Source organism: Protobothrops mucrosquamatus, unplaced genomic scaffold (assembly GCF_001527695.2).
Source record: "Protobothrops mucrosquamatus isolate PMUCROS unplaced genomic scaffold, P.Mucros_1.0 scaffold1007, whole genome shotgun sequence".
Classification (NCBI taxonomy): Eukaryota; Metazoa; Chordata; class Lepidosauria; order Squamata; family Viperidae; genus Protobothrops; species Protobothrops mucrosquamatus.
Genome location: NW_015387243.1, coordinates 300,988 through 321,798, shown reverse-complemented (window position 1 = coordinate 321,798; position 20,811 = coordinate 300,988). Strand labels below are relative to the sequence as shown.

Genomic DNA, 20,811 nt, shown 5'->3' with positions numbered 1-20,811 from the left:
CAAGTAAATTCTTTAAATAAATAAGCAACTCAACAGTTCCTAAGCTTTCCTTATTTATTCTTCATTCTGGAACCTTTTCCAGAAGTTCCAGCCTATCCAGAACTTTATTTTGCAAAACCCACCTCCAGGTGAATGAGAACTGGCGAGCTCTATGTTTTTAACTATTTTAGCAGATCCACCTTGTTCGTCAGTGTTTTTAAAAATTACCTTTCATCAGGGATATGCAATCAAAATCTCTTCCTGAATGGTTAAAGACACCACCATCTAAATCAGTGTTTCTCAAAGCTGGCAATTTTAAGATATGTGGACTTCAGCTCCCAGAATTACTCAGTCAGTCATTTTGTTTCTAATTCTATATTACTACTAACTTACAATTCTTCCCAATACAGCCCAGGAGAATACGGATTTTGGTCCTTTTTCATCTTTCCTTTAACCAAGCTTATATAGAGGCAGTCCTCATTTAGCAACTGCTTCATTTAGCAACCGTTCAGAGTTACAACAGTAATGAAACAGTAACTTTACGACTAGTCCTTGCATTTACTACCTTCACAGGCCTGTAAAGCAAAAGAAAGCTGAAGTAAGATCATAAGCACAGTCTTGAGTTCACTTAGCAATCACTTCACTTAACCAAGTTGCCAGTCCCAAGTTGCCAGCCACTAAACAAGGACTATCTATATTATGGGAAATCATTATCTATTCCTATTTTATGGCTATTTTTGGAGGCCTCGTTATGATTCTTTCAGGAAAGGTCCAGTTCTTTATATGTTTCTGCTAACGTAGATGCTTATGTGCAAAAGTGTTACAGCATATTTATCCCAGGATAACTGTCATGGGTGTACCAAGATATTTCCATATGCAAACATCTTCCTTTGCTTTAAGTGGGGTAAGAGAGAAAACTATAGCCAAATGCAGAGTTGCCATTTTAAATGCTTGGATGGCATGAAGCTATAACCATCATCTCTGGTCAGCCATGTTGGTTGACAGTAATAAGTATGGTAGTTGATAACATTCAAGAATCCCAGACTGGAAGAGACAAATCACTATTGCATGTGTGCATACGTGTTGCATACACATAGGTATGTGTGGGTTGCACAATGACCCATGATGCTTGTTATAGGACAAGGGGTGTTGCAAGTCTTTTTCTCTAAGAAATGTTAAAACATGTGGTAAATTAAATCTACTCCTAAATATTGACTGTGTTCATAGAATACACTTAATATGGCCTGTTAAAGACTTTGCTAGCTGCTTTCACATGACAAGAACGTTACTGTAAAGGGCTTGGCACGTGGGACAAATGACTGTTCAATGTATAGTGTGGAACAGAAAATGGGTTAATTCAGCAACTGCGCGAGTCATATAAGAACCTAAACATATCATGAATTCAGAATGAGAAGTGATCTTAAACGCTTCTTTGTATTTAATGTGCAGTTTATGTATAAAAAAAACACCCCGAAGTAACAAACAAGAATTGGGGGGGAGTCACAATGACAAGAGAATTATAAAAGTCAGGGGTTTTTTAAACCTGGCCCTTTTTAAAGCATTAACTCAACCAGCGTGCCTGGCTGAGGAATTCTGGGAGTTGAAGTCCATAAGTCATAAAAGGGCCAAGTTTGAAGACCCCTGGGTTACCTGCGGCCTGTATATTTAATAATAAATAACAATAAAAAGGGAAAGGGGAATGTCACCATTTCTTCCCATGCTGTCTTCCTGAGGGGGAAAAAATGGCTCTGATCCTAGTTACTGTGCTGGGAGTTCCCTTCCCCCAAATTACAACATTCAGAGGATTCATACCCATTTTTCTTGTCTTTGGCAACATTCAGGACAGGAGCTGCGGCCTGTTCATTTTGAGGGAGCGACTGGACCAACGTTGCCACAGGGATTCATAATTAAGGAGGATAAATTTTCTCTCCTTTCTAGCCTAATTTCACTTGCGGGTCACTGGCTGTGCTGCTGCAACAGCAGGAATTGCGGATAATAATAATAATAATAATAATAATAATAATAATAATAATAATAATAATAATAATAATAATAATAATAATAATAATAATAATAATAATAATAATAATAATAATATAATAAAAGTTGGAAGGAGCCTTGGAGGTCATCAAGTCCAACCCCCTGCTCAGGCAGGAAACCCTACACCATTTCGGACAAATGGCTGTCCAGTTTCTTCTTAAAAACTTCCAGTGTTGGAGTATTCACCGCTTCTGGAGGCAGATTGTTCCACTGGTTAATAGTTGTAACTGTCAGGAAGTTTCTCCTTAGTTCTAGGTTGCTTCTCTCCTTGGTCAGTTTCCACTCGTTGCTTCTTGTCCTGCCTTCAGGCACTTTGGAAAATAGCTTGACTCCCTCTTCTCTGTGGCAGCCCCCGAGATATTGGAACACTTCTATCATGTCCCCCCTCGTCCTTCTCTTCATTAAACTAGATATACCCAACTCCAGCAACCGTTCATTGTATGTAGGATTAACCTGTCTACAAGATACCAGATTCTAATCTAAGTTTAACTGAATCTAAACATGAAGTTAAATCTGTCTTCATGGATGGGTCTATTGTAAAGAACAACTTATGACCACGATTGGGGCCAAAATTTCCATTGCTAACAGGACCCCAGGATGCTGCACTGTCATAAATACGAATCAGTTGCCAAGCACCTGGATTTTGGTGATGTGACAATGGAAAGGTATGACAGTTGTAAATTTGAGAGCGGATTGTAAGTCACTTTTTCAGTGCCTTCATAACCTCAAACAGTTGCTAAACAAATGGTTGTAAACTGAGAACTGACTTCCTACAGTAGACTCATCTTTGAAGTCATGTTCATTTGATTCTTTGGTGAGTTTTCTTCTATGTTTGCCATCCTTACGTCTCCCTTTGCCCCCTGGTTGGTCCAAATGATGCCCATTACAGACTACCCTCGACTTACGACCATAAGGGAGCTCAAAATTTACGTTGTTAAGTGAGACATTTGTTAAATGAATTTTGCCCCATTTTACAACCTTTCTTGCCCCAATTGCTAAGTGAATCATTGCAGTTGTTAAGTAGTCACCCAGTTGTTCAGTGAATCTGGCTTCTCCATTGACTTTGCTTGTCAGAAGGTTGCAAAAGTTGATCCCGTGACACTGCAACCGTCATAAATATGAGTCAGTGGCCAAGCATCTGAATTTTGATCACGTAACTGTGGGGATGCTGCAATGGTTGTAAGCAGGGCTTTTTTTCTCATAGAACGCCCAGAATGGAGTTCCAGCACCTTTTTTGGATGGAACCTTGTAGGGTAGGCAAGGCGGGTTGTATGACGTGTGTGAGTTCCAGCACTTTTTTTTTTTTATTTTAGAAAAACACTGGTTGTAAGTGTGAAAAACGGTCATAAGTCACTTTTTTCAGTGCCGTTGAAACTTTGAACGGTCACTAAACAAACTGTTGTAAGCCGAAGACTACCCAAAAACACCCCTTAGGGGAGAAACCCAGGAACCCCAAAGTATTACAGCTAAAATATGAAAATATAGTTGTGCCCGAAGGAACCCTTTGAATCTAGCCTACAATGGCGAGGGCAACATCCTGTGGCCAAATAAATGCCTTTGAGATAGTCAAGAGAAGAAGGGCAGGGCAGAGCTGCTAAACACGAAGGCAACTTTTACCTCCCTTGACTAATAAGATTTTCGGTGTACTTACCTTCCTCGGCACCATATACTCTGCTTTATGTTTCCTCCCTGGCAGGCTTGGCATAGGTGACAAGCCTTGCGGCACTGACAAGTCCTGTGGCAGGGCCACAAGACTAACACCCCTTGGTCTTGTGGCATTGAGAGCCACACGTCCTTCTATTCCTCACGGGACAGAGATTCCTGCTCTTTTCCTACCAAAACCGATGGTTCTTATCATCGGCGGGAACTACTCTCCTCTCCCTGGCTGAAGGCTTCTGTTCTCTATCCATTCAGATCTATTTTTAAACCCAGCCTCCAGGGGCCAGGAACGATTCACTTACAGCATTGCTGCGGTACAGGCCTTCTCCTGTCCCTGCAGCTAGGCTCCCCGTCAGCCTTCCAAATCTACTTAGCCCCAGCTTCCTACCATCGGAGCCCACAAGGGGCAAAAAGGCACAACTCTCACTCATCTTCTTCCCAAATACGTGTTACAACATCCCACAGTACAAACTACCCAACACCTTGTGTGAATCCAACTGGTGAGACTTTGGGATAGCATATATAGATCTCTGCAACCCAAATAAAACCTTCTATTAAGCTATTGGGATAATAATTTGTCCGAGTTGGGTAGGTTGGCAAAATGAACAAACCATAAATGCCAGAGATAATTTCCATGCTTAATTTCTGACAAATGTGCAAGCTGACATTCATGAGGTTCTATTCATGGGCACTGAAGGCAACAGCGTTTAAACATGAATATTGGAGGGGCAACAACGCTTACACATGAAGCAAAAAAAAAAAAGCAAAGGGCAACACCGTATTGGCGTTTTGAAGTTTTGACTACCGGAAATTCTATTTGTCTCTGATTTCTGGGCTTCTCACAAAAGCTAACCTATGTTTTGAAACTTTTAATCATGAGGGATAGAAACATGTATTTTTCTATGAAGGAATTTCAGGATTTTGCCAAAGTTATTGAACATGCCTTCAGGAACTAAGTTCAGAACTTTACGTGGAACTCTTTATAGATCACATTCTAAAAAAACCTGCATATGTTAACATATCAGACTGAACTTAAACAACGTAGACTTGAAATTTGTAAGAAAGCAAAGAAGCCCTGACTGTAGTTAGATCTTCGTTAGTTAAAAAAAACAATTCTTCTTGTTAGGGACAAGATGGAAACTGTGATATTTGATTTATCCCAGCCCTACGATTCAAGTGCGTGACATTTTACCTGTATAAAACAGCTGTACAAAATGGAAAACATGAATGCCTGCAATGATATTCACGACAGGCAACTAATGGAAAGAAAACATCTAAATCTCAAATACTCAAGAGAACGTAAATACACACAAACTGGCCGCTGCCAACATTAAGACAACATGGGTAGCTGCCCGCTCGCTCTGCCGTACAAATGGAAGATGAACAGTGTTTTGAAAAAAAGTACACGGAAGTGAACAAATGTATAATAAGCGCAGAAGAGAGCGACAGTAAATGTTGTGCACGCACACAAAAATGCCAAAGAAAAGAAACTCTTGGTTGATGTGCAGCACTCACGACCCTGGTTGCACCCCACTGGACAGTAAGCAGGCTATATAATAGTGTCACACCCCAACTTGGGCGCGTTCCCCAATCATGAAATGTACTGAGCGTTTAAAGACCCGCTTGCACACCGTGTTCCACATCCCACACACCCAGTGGGATATTCACGAGACACTTTCGTACAAAAACACCCTGATCGCAGTTTTCACGGTCTTCCCGCGGGTTTCCCAGCTGAAAAGCGTAGCTCTCCATCATTTCCCGCCGCCCCCCCCCCCCGCCAAGGAAGGTTGAGTTGAGATCTAGCCAACCCTCCTGCGACGGGGCTAGCGGATCGGGGTGTCGGGGCTTCTCTTTCCTTCCTCCCTTCCGCGGCCACTTCCGCACTCACCTGCAGGATACGGTGAGCTCCACCTTGGTGGCTGGCACTCGGGAGGGAGCGGACTCCAGGGCTCCCGGAGACGCCATCTCCGCCGCCAGCCTCCCGAAGCGCTAGGGGGAACGCCGGGCGCCCTCCATGGGGGGGTGGGAAGGCGGCAGGAGACTCCTTCGGTCGCCGCTCCGGCTTCTCGCTCGGTCTAGCCGCGTCCGCTCCCGCGCCAGGTGGCAGCACGTGTTGCGTATTGGGGGGGGGGAGGAGGAGGAGGAGGAGGACCCAGTGGCGGGCGGGGCCACGACTCTCCCGCCTTTTCCTTCCTTCCTTCCTTCCGCCTCGGCCCCGCCCACCGCCGCGCCCAGGAGCTGTCCGAGGTGCTGAACCCATCGGCGGCGGCTTGCCGGAGAGTCCTTGCCTGGAGGAAGGGCGGCCCCTCCTCAAAGCGGCGTCCTCGCCCTTGCAGCTCCGCCTCCAAGAGAAGGAAGTGGGGGGGGGAGGCGGCAGGGGCNAGTGAGGGGGGGGAGGCGGCAGGGGCAGGAGACCCTCCTTTCCCCCCCCTACCCCTTCTTTCTTGGTTGCCCCTACTCCCGGGCCAATTTGAAAGGTCCGCCCTTGTTCATCAGAGATGCCCGGCGAGGCTACTACCAGCAAAGGGGAAGGCGGAGGAGTATAGCCCAGCGCAGCTATTCCAATCAAAAGTGCTGCTTTATATATAGTAATACATCGTACGGTTATTGCAAGCTTTTTCTCCCAAATTTCAACCAAATGCCAGGGCAGCTCAACGCTTAGAAGCACAAAAAAAAAAAAAAAGCATTTACATTTTACTTTCCCCCCTTTTAAATGTGAGACCTTATACTCAAGGCGGGGGGGGGGGGAAGCACTCTTATCTAGGCTAAGCGGGAGGTGGGAGCAGGGACCTTGCGAGTGGAAGGAAGTCCACCCTGGCCGAGGGGTTCGAGCTAGCTCGGATTCGGGTTTTTTTTGGGGGGGGGGGGCGACTGAGATAAACTTGGGGAGAGACTTTGTGGCTGCTGCTCCGGTGTCCTAGAAGCAGAGCGTTGGCTGAGTTTTGGAAACCGAGTTTCTCTCTCTGCCTGATAACTGCAATTCTCGTTTGTTCGGAAGGGCCGTCTGCCCCCTTGCCAGACTTTGCAGGCTGCCTGCTCAGCTACGATGGTTGGAACGCATTTAGGATTGTTATCTGATTTACTGCAATTCGTCTGAGGCCACGAGGGCAAGGAAGCTTATTCTCAAATATGCTGAGGAGTGCACCCTTGAACGCCATAGCGTGCTTGCGAGGCTCTGTGCTTACTCAAAAGCAGAAGTTCAGTTTCATACTAATACAGCGGTTCTCAACCTATGGGTCGCGACCCCATTTGGGGTCGATCGACCATTTCACGGGGGTCGCCAAGCAAGGCTGTCTGCCATTTTTTCCCCCTTTTCCGGCGGGTGCCTTACCTCCCTTGGGCTGGGCCAGCTGGTGGTCGGCCTGCTCCGTCTCTGCCGCTTGCCAGCTACGCCTCGGCCGGCGCAGGGGGCGGAACCACGCATGCGCGGTGCTCCCGGGCAGGGAAAGTCCTCGACTTACAACCGGTTTAGTCCTCGACTTACGACCGGTTTAGTCCTCGACTTACGACCGGTTGGGGGTCACGGCATTAAAAAGGTTGAGAACCACTGTACTAATAGGTCCAAATCATGAATTGAATGTTGGTTCTTGATTCCCTTGAGTGTCACAGCGGTACATCAACAAATGAAAAATAACATGCTTGATACAGAGTCAGCATTTTGCCACAGCCCCTTTAACGAACCCCTGCCAAGCTTTTTTTTCCTTTCCTTTCCGAAGGTCCCAATTCTGCTGTGGGCAATTAGCTTCCATTAAAGAGGAGAAAGGCGCGTGCAATTCTCCTGCAATAAAACTCATGCGATTCTTCTTCAAATCAAGATATCAAGGAAGTAATTCCAGCTTTTAGCATGATGTTTGATTTCTTTTTTTTTCTTTTTTTAACAGCTTAAACATCGTGCTGCTTTTGCTCAATCACCTCATATCAAAGTTTAAGGGGAAACATAACGTAGAAAATTCCTGCCATTAATAGGCTTCATTACTGACGCTATATAAATCAGAGGAAGGGAAAGACTGATTGGGTCATCAGTAAAGAATGTGACCTGATTTCATCAGAGGCTCATCTTATTCTCATGAAGAACACGGCAGCAGCTTTGTCAGCCTGCACCTGGTGCTCTCCCATGAATCTCATTCTGCGTGATCTATGGCAGGGGGCTTTGGGCATTGCAGTCCAAAAGCTCTTGAGGGCCCAAAACTGTCTATGGGTAGAGATACTTATCAGTCATCTAATCCAGCTCTCTCAGATGTGTTGGACTTCAAACTCCGTAATTCCCCGCCAGCACGGTAAGGGAACTGCAATCCTGCACCTCTGAAATGTAGCCAAGTATAGAGAGCTATTCCAATCAAAAGTGCTGCTTTATATAGTAATACATCATACGGTTATTGCAAGCTCTTTCTCCAAAATTTCAACCAAATGCCAGGGCAGCTCAATGCTTAGAAGCAAAAAAAAAAAAGGAAAAAAAAGCATTTACATTTTACTTTCCCCCCTTTTAAATGTGAGACCTTATACTCAAGGCGGGGGGGAAAAAAGCACTCTTATCTAGGCTAGCATTAAAATATAATTGATTTCTTCAGTGGTACAGAAAAGGCACCGGAGAACATGCTTCCTGAAAAAACCTCAGCTTTCATGTGAAACAAAACAAAACAAAACAAAAAAGCATTATTTAAAAACAAATGGGTATTGCCTGCCGAGATCTCGGCAGCCGCAATAACGGCTAAATCAGATTTTCAGTGAGTGGGATGACATAGGAAGAGTTCCATTGTTACACGATTAGCAAGCCCCTAATAAATTATGCCAAATAATGAAACTGCTCAGTTAAACGAAATAGGCAAGCCTGATTCACAGGTACAGAATTATGAATGATCAAATTAATGTTTTGGGGGATGCAATCCAGATTTCTTGGGGCCAGAACTCACAGGTTACCTAGAACTGGAGAGAATTCTGCAGCTGATCTGAAGGAGAGCCCAGATGAACACCTGAACTTCCATTAACAGCTTCTTTGTTCACCCCAAAGAACTCACACTCTAAGTAGCATTTTTTTTTAAATCCCTCAGAGCCATTCCAGGCCAGACTCAGTACAGGGGGTAGGTAAAGAGCAGGGGTCTTCAAACTTGGCCCCTTTATGACCTGTGGACTTCAACTGCCTGGCTGAGGACTTCTGGGAGTTGACGTTCACAAGTCCTAAAAGGGCCAAGTTTGAAGACCCCTGGTAAAGAGGAAGCAAACATACACACAAGAGCCAGAACGAGGAGGTTTTGACACATTTTACTGGTGATTTGTCAGTGCTTGCCAAGTCCTAAAAGACTGAGGAGGGGGATCCTTTGTTTCCAGTGGAAATCAGCCCAGCTTGAAATAACACCGATTGCCACCACAGTCAGTCAGATGGACCCGGAAGAGCTGGAAGTCTGGGAGCCGTCTAGGAGACGATCTGGCAGCCAAGGGCTCTGACACAGACCAGGAGCTGGCACTTGGGGGTGGGGGGTGTCACATGGCTTTGAGGTTCCTTCACCGGTGGGATTAGACGGTAACCCCATTCGGCGTGATGGGCAGGCAGACGAAATGTCAAAGGACACTGCTCCCTCTGAGTCCTACGCCCCGAACAAATTGCTCCAGAAGGCCCCCGATGGCTCCCGATGAGCTGGGCGACGCTAATTTCAGCCCCACGGTACTGTTGTAGGCAGACAAGAACGTTGAGCGCACCTCCTGAAGACGGGATTCCCTCTCTGTCAGAGTCACCAACCTGTAAGGATATCAATAATGCTGTTTACCGTGGCCATTTTAGGAGGGTCAAAGAACTTCACACAAAATCCATACGTTGACCCTACAAGACTGTGCCACTACCCTAGATCCATTCCATGGGGCAGGTGGACGGGAGGGTCTGAGATATATTGGCTTTCTTTTGTTGTTAGTTGCGAAGTCGTGTCCAACCCATCACGACCCCATGGACAACGTTCCTCCAGGCCTTAGCTGCCCAAAGAGGTCTTAACCCCTCAATTGGGGCAGGTGGGCTCTGGGTCACAGCTCCATCTTAAACATTAGCTCACAAAATACAGGTGCAATATGGAGATACTGATGTAGCTCAGAAGACGATTAACTATTCATAGTTATTTCCCAGACCTCTTATGGGGAAGAAGAGGAATAGAATTGTCAAGATGCAGGTGGCTTCTTCCATCTTTTGTTTTATGCACTTTGATGCATAATTAAATGGGAGCTTATGACCAGGAAGATGGCCCAAAAGCAGAAGCCATTCCCCAGGAAAACTGTCCTGCTTGTGGGAGGCTTTTTTGCCTGCACTGCCACCGCTACCTACGCTGAGAGGGATTCAAAGAGAAGGGAATCGGCCTCTGCTCAGAGGCACTGAATTCCTCGCCCCTGACTTGAGCTGGTTCCCCCCCCCCCCACCAAACGCTGCTGGTTTTCACAGCTTGCCTTAGGAAGAAGCCGCACGCAAAAGGAAGGCGACACAGGAAGTGGAAGATGAAAGGTTCTTTGGATGGGCATGAGATAAGCTTGTTCTGGAAAAGTCCTTTTTTTTTAAAATAAAAAAATCACGGCTATATGAGGAGTTCAGGAGAACGTGACAGCCAACAAGGTGAACCCAGAATTGGCATGCCCTTGACCAATTATCGGCTCAGTAGGAAAAACCTCCTTTCCCCCAACCGTTCCTCTTGCTTGCAATTTGCCACGCCAGCCCCACAGGACCCACATCCCACCTGCCCTCTCCTGCTGCTGGATAAAAGAGGAAGCTCAGTCCTGGGGGGGTGGGGGAAGGTGGTGCCCCCCCCTCCCTCCAAACAAATCCGTTGCCTCTTCCTCCACCATCTCCAAAGGGCGACTCGTGCTCTGGCTGAGCTTTCATCCAAGTACTTCGGGATGGCTGGCCCGCAGCTCCAATATTAGCAACGCACAAACTCTTCTTCCCTCCGCCAGGCGCTCGAGTTGGGAGCATCCTTTTCAGAGTGGGAGAAGGAGGAGGAGGAGAAGAAGGAGAAAACCCCCGGGATTTCCAATTTTGCACCTAAGAGCATCAACCTACATTCCCTCCTTCCCCACCTCCCTGCCATTCTGTGAAAAAGTCAGGAACCACAGGAGAGGTGCTTTATGTGCGGTAAGGCCAGGCTTTCCTCTCTCGGTGGCCTGCCTCCTCTCCATCTGATCTATGTACTAATGGGGGGGGGAAGGGGGGAGAGGAGGGAAGGGGGGGGAGGAGGAAGAAAAGCAAGCAACTCATTCCAGATGAGAGGAACGCTAAGGGAGATTACAGTTCAAAGGCATCTGTTCTAAATGTCTTAATAAAAACAACAACAACAACAACGTCTTTACAGTGTTTGAAGACGCAGCTCTTCCCTCTTTCTCTCAAAAGAGAATCAGGTCTTCCTCCCAAGAGGTCATCCCAAGGGTATGGCACACACACAACCTGCCCATCAAAAATTCCCTCTCATCTCCCCAGTGTTTCACAGGCTAGAAACCGGCACTGTTAATTTGAATGGAAGCAGTAGAAAACCACCCACTGCCACCAGCTTCGCGTCCGGAAAGAGCAGCGAGAGGATACGGTGGAAGGCTTGGATTAAAAAAAAACAAAAACAGAAGTCCAAACACAAAGGCAGCCAACAAATACGGGAGTCAGGAAGGAGAGAGAGAGAAGGGGGGGAGGAGAAAGAGTGAGAGGAAAGGGATTTTATCTTCCAGCTTCCCCATCGCGACTGCAGGATTAGCAGATGGAACTCTCTGTTACAAGACGAAACAGTTCAAAACAGAGGTGGTATATCTGAGGATCTCGTGTCACAAATGCCACTATTCTAACTCAAGGACCCGCTCAGCAAGTGCGACCGAGAGGCCCAAATTCTTTGCATTGTCTTCCACTAAAACCAGAAGTGCATAAATAATACCTCTTTTGCCTAGCTATCATCTAACACTTAGAATGATTTTCTGGGTTCATAGCCTGTGTTAGGAGGATGCTGTGGCAGGAAAGTTTTGGTCCAGTTTCAGCTCATGCCCCACTGGTGAACAGGATGGATGGAAGACTCTTGGAAAAACCCCTGGAAATTTCAGCTGGCCCAAAATAGTGTGGCCCACATGCTTACTGGCCAGTCTCAAAATAACATATTATATCACTGCTGCATTGGTTGCCAGCATATCCCCAAATGGAATATACACATGCTTGGTTGCTATATGGCTTGGAGCTTGGATAAATACCAGAACACCTTGACCAAATAAATGCTGCCCACCCAAGCCAGGTGACCAGAGAGTGCCCACTAAAGGTCTCCCCCTTCCTGGGAATATGATGGAACAGTAGGAGATTCCTGTAGAGTTTTCCTTCCTAAGCAATAGCCTGTCTCTCCCAAGCTGAGAAGAGCCCATTCTTAGAGCTTTCTAGAAAATTGTAAAGGTCTTCTGAGACCTTGGGGGATTAACTGTGGTGCTACATATGGCAGACACAGTTTTATGATATTGTTTTATATGCAATCAATCAATCAGGAAGGATAGAGCTGGAAAAGACCTTAGAGGTCTTCTAATCCAGGGGTCTCCAACCCCCGGTCTGTGGACCAGCACCGGTCCGTGGCATGCCAGAAAAAGGTCCACGCAAATGAAGCCCCGTCCGCAGGATGCAGATAGTACATGAAATAGATAAGATAAGATAACCTTTATTGTCATTTTTTTACGGTGGGCACAACGGCACACATCAAAAATGAAATTTAGTTGCCCGCTCTCAAAGCGAAACACATACATGACACACACCTAAACATACTATGTACAACATGTGTATAGACCCACACCCCTACATATACGTAGCAAAAAAATATTAAATACTGTTCATCTTGAATATATAACGGAAGGAAGAAGCTTGAGAGTTCACAAGGTTAATCCACGCCTCCTCCAGTCTGTGGAAAAACCTCTCTCCAAAGAACTGGTCCCTGGTGTCCAAAAGGTTGGGGGCCACTATAATCTAGTCCAGCCCCCTCCCCCACTCAAGCAGGAGACCCTATACAATTTGAGACAAGTGGCTGTTCAGTCTTTTCTTAAAAACCCCAGTGATGAAGCACCCATAAGTTCTGAAGGCAAAGCTGTTCCACTGGTTAATTGTTCTCACTGTTAGGAAGTTTCTCCTTAATTCCAGGTTGCTTCTCTCTTTGATCAGTTTCCATCCACTGTTTCTTGTCCTGCCTTCTGGTGCTTTGGGAAATAAGTTGATCCTCTCTACTTTGTGGCAGCCCCTCAAATACTGGAATATTCTGTTATGTCACCCCTATTCCTTCTTTTCTCTGGACTAGCCATGCCCAGTTCCTGAACCATTCTTCACATGTTTTAGACCCCAGACCTTCAATCATCCTAATTGCTCTTCTCTGCACTTTTCCCAAAGTCTCAACTTTATAATACATCATATAACATATACATATAAAAAACACATCATATAATATCACCTCTCTCACACACCTACGCAGTAATATTATTGCACATTACTCTACATTATAAACTGTCTAGAATCCAATCGGATAGAGGCAGGTTATCCATTTAATCAATCAATAGAAATAAAGCTCTACCCCACCTTCAGCAGCTTTTCTTGCCCTCACCCCAGAAGAAAACCATTCCACTTATTCGCACTAAATACAGCATCTGCTTTCCAGGCACATTTCTTCCTTGGGGTGTTCTCAAAACCTCTAATAAAACTGATTTGTAATAGGACAGTCGCAGCAAAACTTTAAACGCTATTGTTTGGCTTTCGTGAGCGCCTGTCTTTTCCCTTGAAGATGCACCTAGAGCAGTGGTTCTCAACCTGTGGGTCGGGACCCCATTTGGGGTCGATCGACCATTTCACGGGGGTCGCCAAGCAAGGCTGTCCGCCATTTTTTCTCCTTTTCCGGCGGGTGCCTTACCTCCCTTGAGCTGGGCCAGCTGGTGGTCGGCCTGCTCCGTCTCTGCCGCTTGCCAGCTACGCCTCGGCCGGCGCAGGGGGCGGAACTACGCATGCGCGGCGCTCCCGGGCAGGGAAAGTCCTCGACTTACGACCGGTTGGGTAGTCCTCGACTTACGACCGGTTTAGTCCTCGACTTACGACCGGTTTAGTCCTCGACTTACGACCGGTTGGGGGTCGCGGCATTAAAAAGGTTGAGAACCACTGACCTAGAGACACATCTGTCCACCAACTGACCAACAGGTGAATTCTCTACTGAATTCATCACTCCAGATTGGTGCTGGCCAATAGGTCAGGTACTTTGTAAAAACCCTTTAGAAGGATTCATAACTTACCGAGAGCACTAATGGACCCTCCTGAACTAAACATCTCTGGAGCAGATATGGGAGTAGAACCAAAAATCCCAAAGAGGTCAATTTACAGGCAATCCTTGACTTAGGACCACAAACTTCCTTTGCTAAACAAGACAATCGTTAAGTGAGTTTGGGGCCTCATTTTACAACCTTTCTTGTCACAGCTGTTAAGTGAATCACTGCCGTTGTTAAGTCAGTAACCTGGTTGTTAAGAGGTGAATCTGGCTTCTCCGTTGACTTTGCTGGTCAGAAGGTGGCAAAATGTGGTCACATGACCCCAGGATACTGCAACTGTCATACGTACGAGTCAGTTGCCAAGCGTCTGAATTTTGATCACATAACCGTGGGGATACTGCGACCATCGTAAGTGTGAAAAATGGTCATAAGTCACTTTTTCCCGTGCCACTGTAACTTTGAACAGTCACTAAACCAACGGTTGTTAAGACGAGGACTATCTGCAATTGGAGCAACAGATTAGCCCAGGGGTAGGCAACCTTGGCTCTTTTATGACTCGTGGACTTCAACTCCCAGAATTCCTGAGCCAGCCATGCTGAGGGAAAAGGGAGAGGTTTCCAAGCTGAGCCATGCTGGCTCAGGAATTCTGGGAGTTGAAGTCCACGAGTCATAAAAGAGCCAAGGTTGCCTACCCCTGGATTAGCCTACCCCAGTGATGGCGAGTCTTCAAAAATTCAGAACAAAAAAGAAACAATGCTTTACATATTCATTTATATTTTAAAAAACAGTCCAGTCACATGTGACGCTATGGGTTATAGTAAGAAACATAAAATAATTACAAAAGTGAAATATGAACAAAATAAATTCATTCTAGGAGGGTCTGGAGGCTGAGTGGCAGCACATCCCATTCTCGTGTAGCCTCTCAAAACTATTACGAGAACAGGGCGTGCTTTCAAGAATGGTTGCTGTTGAGGGCTGGTGAACGCTGCCACATCACCCAAAACATCGGGGCATGTCATCTTTGACACGCATGTCACAGGTTCACCATCACTGACCTACCCTATCTTGCTGGGTTGGGATTGCAGGCTATAAGAAGTCTAGGAATTTAGTTCCAGCTTCAGCTAAAAGGCACCAGTTCGGCCAATGAACGTTATCAACCCTTCTTCTAGGACAGGGGTAGGCAACCTTGGCTCTTTTGTGACTCGTGGACTTCAACTCCCAGAATTCCTGAGCCAGCCATGCTGAGGGAAAAGGGAGAGGTTTCCAAGCTGAGCCATGCTGGCTCAGGAATTCTGGGAGTTGAAGTCCACGAGTCATAAAAGAGCCAAGGTTGCCTACCCCTGGATTAGCCTACCCCAGTGATGGCGAGTCTTCAGAAATTCAGAACAAAAGAGAAACAATGCTTTACATATTCATTTATATTTAAAAAATACAGTCCAATCACATGTGACGCTATGGGTTATAGTATAGTCCAATCACGAGTCACAAAAAAGCCAAGGTTGCCTACCCCTGTTCTAGGAGGTTCTCGGCAGATTCTCCTATTTCAAACTCGGCACAAACTGACCTACATCATCTCAGTTAAAGGCTTTTGAGAAACAAAGCACTTTTTCCCAAGCTCTATGCTGTCAGTTTAAGGACAACTGAGCTGCTACCGTGGCATTTTCCCAGTGGCCGAGATCTGACTTTCCAGTACTGGCTCCTTGAAAAAGACTTGGCATTCGGAATACAAAAGCTGCTTCCCTCCATGCAAGGCCTAGCACTGCAAGAGAATGACAATACTGTCAGCTTAGGAAGATGGGGAGGAGGGTAGTTAAAAAGAGAGAGAGAAAGAGAGAGAAAAGGCAGAACGATGCCTTTCGGCATACTTTCTTTAATGGAAAGACATAAAGTGGCTTACGAATCAGCTATGTGGGACTTCAGAATATGGACACCATGTCCCGATAGCATTTTGTTTACACCAGAGGCATCTCTTCTCCTGAAAACAGAGGCTAAAAGGAAAGGAGCGCCAACTACATTCTCAGCACATACATCCTCTCAAACCTGGAAGAACCAAGAGGGACTAATGGACCCTCAAATGGACCTATTCCAGATTAACATAGCCTGCAGGATATTTAAGGGGAAGCGTCTGCAGGCACAAATAGGTTTTATAAATCCTTAGTTAAAGCCACACCTGGAATACTGCATCCAGTTTTGGTCACCACATTTCTGGTACAAAAAAGTTGCTGAGACTTTGGAAAAAGAGCAGACTAGGATGATTAAACACCTGGAGTCTAAAACATATGAAGAGCGGTTCAGGAACTGGGTATGGCTAGTCTAGAGGAAAGAAGAAACAGGGGTGACATGATAGAAGTATTCCAGTATTTGAGGGGCTGCCACAAAGAGGAGAGGGGTCAACTTATTCCCCAAAGCACCAGAGGGAAGGACAAGACACAATGGATGGAAATTAATCAAGGAGAGAAACAACTTGGAATTAAGGAAAAACTTCCTAACAGTGAGGACAATTAACTAGTGGAACCATTTGCCTTCCGAAGTTGTGGGTGCTTCATCACTGGAGGTTTTTAAGAAGTGACTGGACAGTCACTTGTCTCAAATTGCATAGGGTCTCCTGCTGGAGCAGGGGGTTGGACTAGAAGACCTCCAAGGTCCCCTCCAGCTATAGACTGAACTGAACGAAGGGTTAACCATCACCTCCTCTTTGACTGCTGTTTGCCCTAAGAGTCACTTGGGAATTCTAAGCTTCTCCTATCTCAGCTCATTTCTATCAACAGCTGTCTCAGAATGCAATGAAAATAATTATTTCTTTGTCTGACATCTTAGTCGATAAATAGAAGCAGGCTCACTAATAGCTCTGCCCAGTCTTCAGTTCGCTTGCCTATTTATACAGGACATTGGAAACTGCACATAGGCTCCTGATCCCTAGCAGTTTTTCCAATCTTTCCAGAATTTTAAAGGACTGAAAGAAGACCTTCTTTATGTAGATTCGAATAGAATAGAATAGAATAGAATAGAATAGAATAGAATAGAATAGAATAGAATAGAGCTGGAAGGGAGCTTGGAGGTCATCTAGTCCAACCCCCTGCTCAAGCAGGAAACCCTATACCATTTCAGACAAATGGCTGTCCAGTCTTCTTAAAAACTTCCAATGTTGGAGCATTCACCGCTTCTGGAGGCAGGTTGTTCCACTGGTTAATTGTTCTAACTGTCAGGAAATTTCTCCTTAGTTCTAGGCTGCTTCTCTCTTTGGTTAGTTTCCACCCGTTGCTTCTTGTCCTGCCTTCAGGGGCTTTGGAGAATAGCTTGACTCCCTCTTCTTTGTGGCAGCCCCTGAGATATTGGGACATTGCTATCTTGTCACCCCTCGTCCTTCTCTTCATTAAATTCATTAGATTTATACTTCCCTTCAGGAACCAAAGGTGGTGGGCATATAACATGCCCTCCTAACATTTTTCCTCTCACAACTGTCAGTAAGATTGGTTAGATAGCAAGACAGACTAACCTAGTCATCTACAGCTGTGGGTGGACTTAAACAAGGATTAAGGACGTCAAGGCTCAATACTTAAACTGCTGTATTTCATTAGTTCTCTGGGATCAGCTACTCAAATCATATCTGTGCTCTACAGCAGGGCTTTTCAACCTTTTCACCCATTGTACCACTTTTAGGATATGGCAACATCTGAGTAGCACCAGTTGCTTAGCAAGGGGTCAAAAACTTGATGAACCCCCCCAAAAAGGAAAAAAGTGATAAAGTACAGGTAGTCCTTGACTTACAGCAGTTCGCTTAGTGACTGTTCAAAGTTACAGTGGCACTGAAAAAAGTGCCCCCTAAACCACAGCCGAGCAAGACACCTGTCTGCCCACCCGGCGGCGCTCTTCCTCCTGTCCAAGGTTTTCATTGTTGTGAGCATGTCTGTTGAGGATTGGCAGCAGCGGTGGGGTGGGGGCGTGTTTGGCTTTTATTCCCCCCCCCCATTTGCTGGGTGGTTGCCGCAGGTTTTGGTCACTTCACATGACCCTGGGACACTGTGACCGTCATAAATATGAATCAGTTGCCAAGCATCTGAAGGTAAATCACAAGTCCCTGGAGATGCTGCAACATTCCAGCTGATTGGCGAGTCTTCTGGGCTCAGCAGAAGCGCCAGGATCAGTGCTGCTTTCCAGCTGATTGGTGCTTCTTCAGGGCTCAGCAGAAGCATCAGGATCAGCGCAGTTGGAGCCTGGCGCTGATCCTGGAGCTTCCGCTGAGCCCTGACAGCCCTACAGCTCCAGCCGTCTCTCGCTCAGGCTTGTGTGGTGCTGCCACCGGTTCAGCTCATTCCCCTCCCCCACTACCACTTTTCTAGGATGGTCGCGTACCACCTGCCAGGTGCCAATGTACCATAGGTGGTACCTGTACCACTGGTTGAAAAGCCCTGCTCTACAGAGTGACCAGAACATCAACAGCAAATGCCTAACCTGTCAAACTGAAGGCTTCCAAGGGCTTTCTGGAAACCTGTAGGGTCCATAAACTCCCTAGGAAGGATTACTGTATTTGCTTCTCTATTCTCTATACCAGGGCTTTTCAACCAGTGGTACGGGCACCACCTGTAGTACATTGGCACCTGGCAGGTGGTACGTGACCATCCTAGAAAAATGGTAGTGGGGGAGGGGAATGAGCTGAACCGGTGGCAGCACCACACAAGCCTGAGCGAGAGACGGCTGGAGCTGTAGGGCTGTCAGGGCTCAGCGGAAGCTCCAGGATCAGCACTTCTTCGGGACTGTCAGGGCTCAGCGGAAGCATCAGGATCAGCGCCAGGCTCCAGCTGGAACTCAGCGCTGATCCTGGTGCTTCTGCTGAGCCCAGAAGAAGCGCCAATCAGCTGGAATGTTGCAGCATCTCCAGGGTCTTGTGATTTACATTCAGATGCTTGGCAACTGATTCATATTTATGACGGTCACAGTGTCCCAGGGTCATGTGAAGTGACCAAAACCTGCTGCAACCACCCAGCAGACGTGTGGAATAAAAAACAAACACTCCCCCCACCCCACCCCTGCTGCCAATTCTCAACAGTAATGCTCACAACAATGAAAACCTCAGACAGGAGGAAGAGCGCCGCCGGGGGGGCAGGCAGGCATCTTGCTCGGCTGTGGCTTGGGGGGCACTTTTTTCAGTGCCATTGTAACTTCGAACAGTCACTAAGAGAACTGTTGTAAGTCGAGGACTACCTGTACTTTATCACTTTTTTCCTTTTTTTTTTTTTTTTTGGTCATCAAGTTTTTGACACCTTGCTAGGCGACTGTTGGTACTCGGATATTGCCATATCCTAAAAGTGGTACAATGGGTGAAAAGGTTGAAAAGCCCTGCTCTACACAGAAAATTAAATATGAAAAAAAATATATTCTTATTTATTTCACTCACTTCAATTTTTTCTCCCTATCCTAACATCTGGCTCACTGCAGTCTGTCCCAGGGGTATGCACAGCGTCTTTGGTAGAAACATTTTGAACCCAAAACAAAACTCATGGATTTCAAGACTTTCATTCTGAGGTCAGAACCAAATATTATTTTTTGATTTCACATTAGAGCAAAAGGTAGATGTTTTGAGTGGTGGTATTTCAAGTGATGCCATTCCCCCCCCCTTCCTTATGTTTATACACACTTTCCTCAACACATTCTTTTGTGCAGATCTTTTAAAAAAACTGTCAAACAGCACAACAAGGGTGTGTTTGGGAGCACAAGTTTGCATACAGGTTCAGAGGTGTGAACTGGGGACATTCATATTAAAAAAATGGAAACCAAACTAAATTCTCTGTCAATGTTAAGGCAGGATAATTAACAGGAATCTAAATAAGGTTCAGCTTGACTAAAAGAAGAAGGCTGAAGCAAAATCTTGCCCTCCTCAACCATCACCTTATTTCCAGTTAAATAATCCAGTGCTAAATTGTTGGGTTAATGAAATACTGGAGCACCATATGGTAATCCAGAGCTTCATTGTTTTAGTATGAATGCTGCCTTCTATAAATCAAATATCCTAGATGTCATTATCCTAAGGCCACCTCTTCAGAAGGACAGAATAACAAAGTAGCCTTGGAATTTAATCAATTCCAATTTTACAACAGGACACAAGCGTCAAAACCTGGAGCCCTTCAAGGAGGCAGCAAGAAGAAGAGACAGATGCAATTATCTGAACCAAGAACAATGCCGCTCTTCCCATCCCTCAGATTTGTAAGACACGGCTGAAAGAGGTCAATGCCACCCAGATATTGAAGATACTACTGTGCTGAAGGTAGTATATCTTCTACTTGCATTATTGACTGAGCCATTTTTTTTTTGAATTAGCTTCTTCAAGAGTAGAGTATTATGGTCGGTTAATTTTCTTCTCGAAAGTCTTTCCTAACCCAGATTCATCAATTCTTCATTACAGCCAAGCACTTCAGCACAGCAAGCCTCTCAGACTCAAGAGGACAGCAAAAGGAACTATCTCCTGTCTAGACCATCCGTTCTATTAGTAGTATACAATACGCCTATGTACCAAAGCTACAATGACATGTACAGGTTTTTGATACCCTGGGTCATATGTTTTAATGAATCCCTAGGCCAGGGGTAGGCAACCTTGGCTCTTTTTTTTATTTTATTAAAAGTTTTATAAAGATTACAATATTATCCCCCTCCCACCCCCAACCCCCCCTCCCCCCACTTCCCAGGGTTAACAAATAATAATCATAATCTAAATAACATTAACAAACTATTAAATTACCAAATCTATAAAGCACTTTAACTCCCTTTTTAGATAAATTTAAGTAAATTAAAGTTAAACACAATAATGAACAAATAATAATATCATAGTAATAATTAAAAATAACAGAAAAAATAAACTATTATAAAATATTAACAATAATAATACTCTAAAATTTACTCAAAAACCAAATGGAACTTTTTAGT

At 45.4% G+C, this 20,811-nt stretch overlaps 2 protein-coding genes across 2 annotated transcripts in view; both read right to left on the bottom strand.

The window, feature by feature from the left end:
• CPNE9 (copine family member 9) overlaps window positions 1–5,643 on the bottom strand; it is a 65,548-nt gene extending 59,905 nt beyond the window's left edge. The window contains exon 1 of the mRNA XM_029284836.1: window positions 5,567–5,643. Within this exon, the coding sequence (XP_029140669.1) occupies window positions 5,567–5,643 (77 nt within the window). The remainder of the gene's footprint in view (window positions 1–5,566) is intronic.
• A 3,278-nt stretch (window positions 5,644–8,921) lies between these two features.
• Window positions 8,922–20,811, bottom strand: part of MTMR14 (myotubularin related protein 14) — a 110,610-nt gene continuing 98,720 nt past the window's right edge. The window contains exon 18 of the mRNA XM_015819867.2: window positions 8,922–9,412. Coding sequence (XP_015675353.1) covers window positions 9,235–9,412 — 178 coding nt within the window. The 3' untranslated portion in view covers window positions 8,922–9,234. The remainder of the gene's footprint in view (window positions 9,413–20,811) is intronic.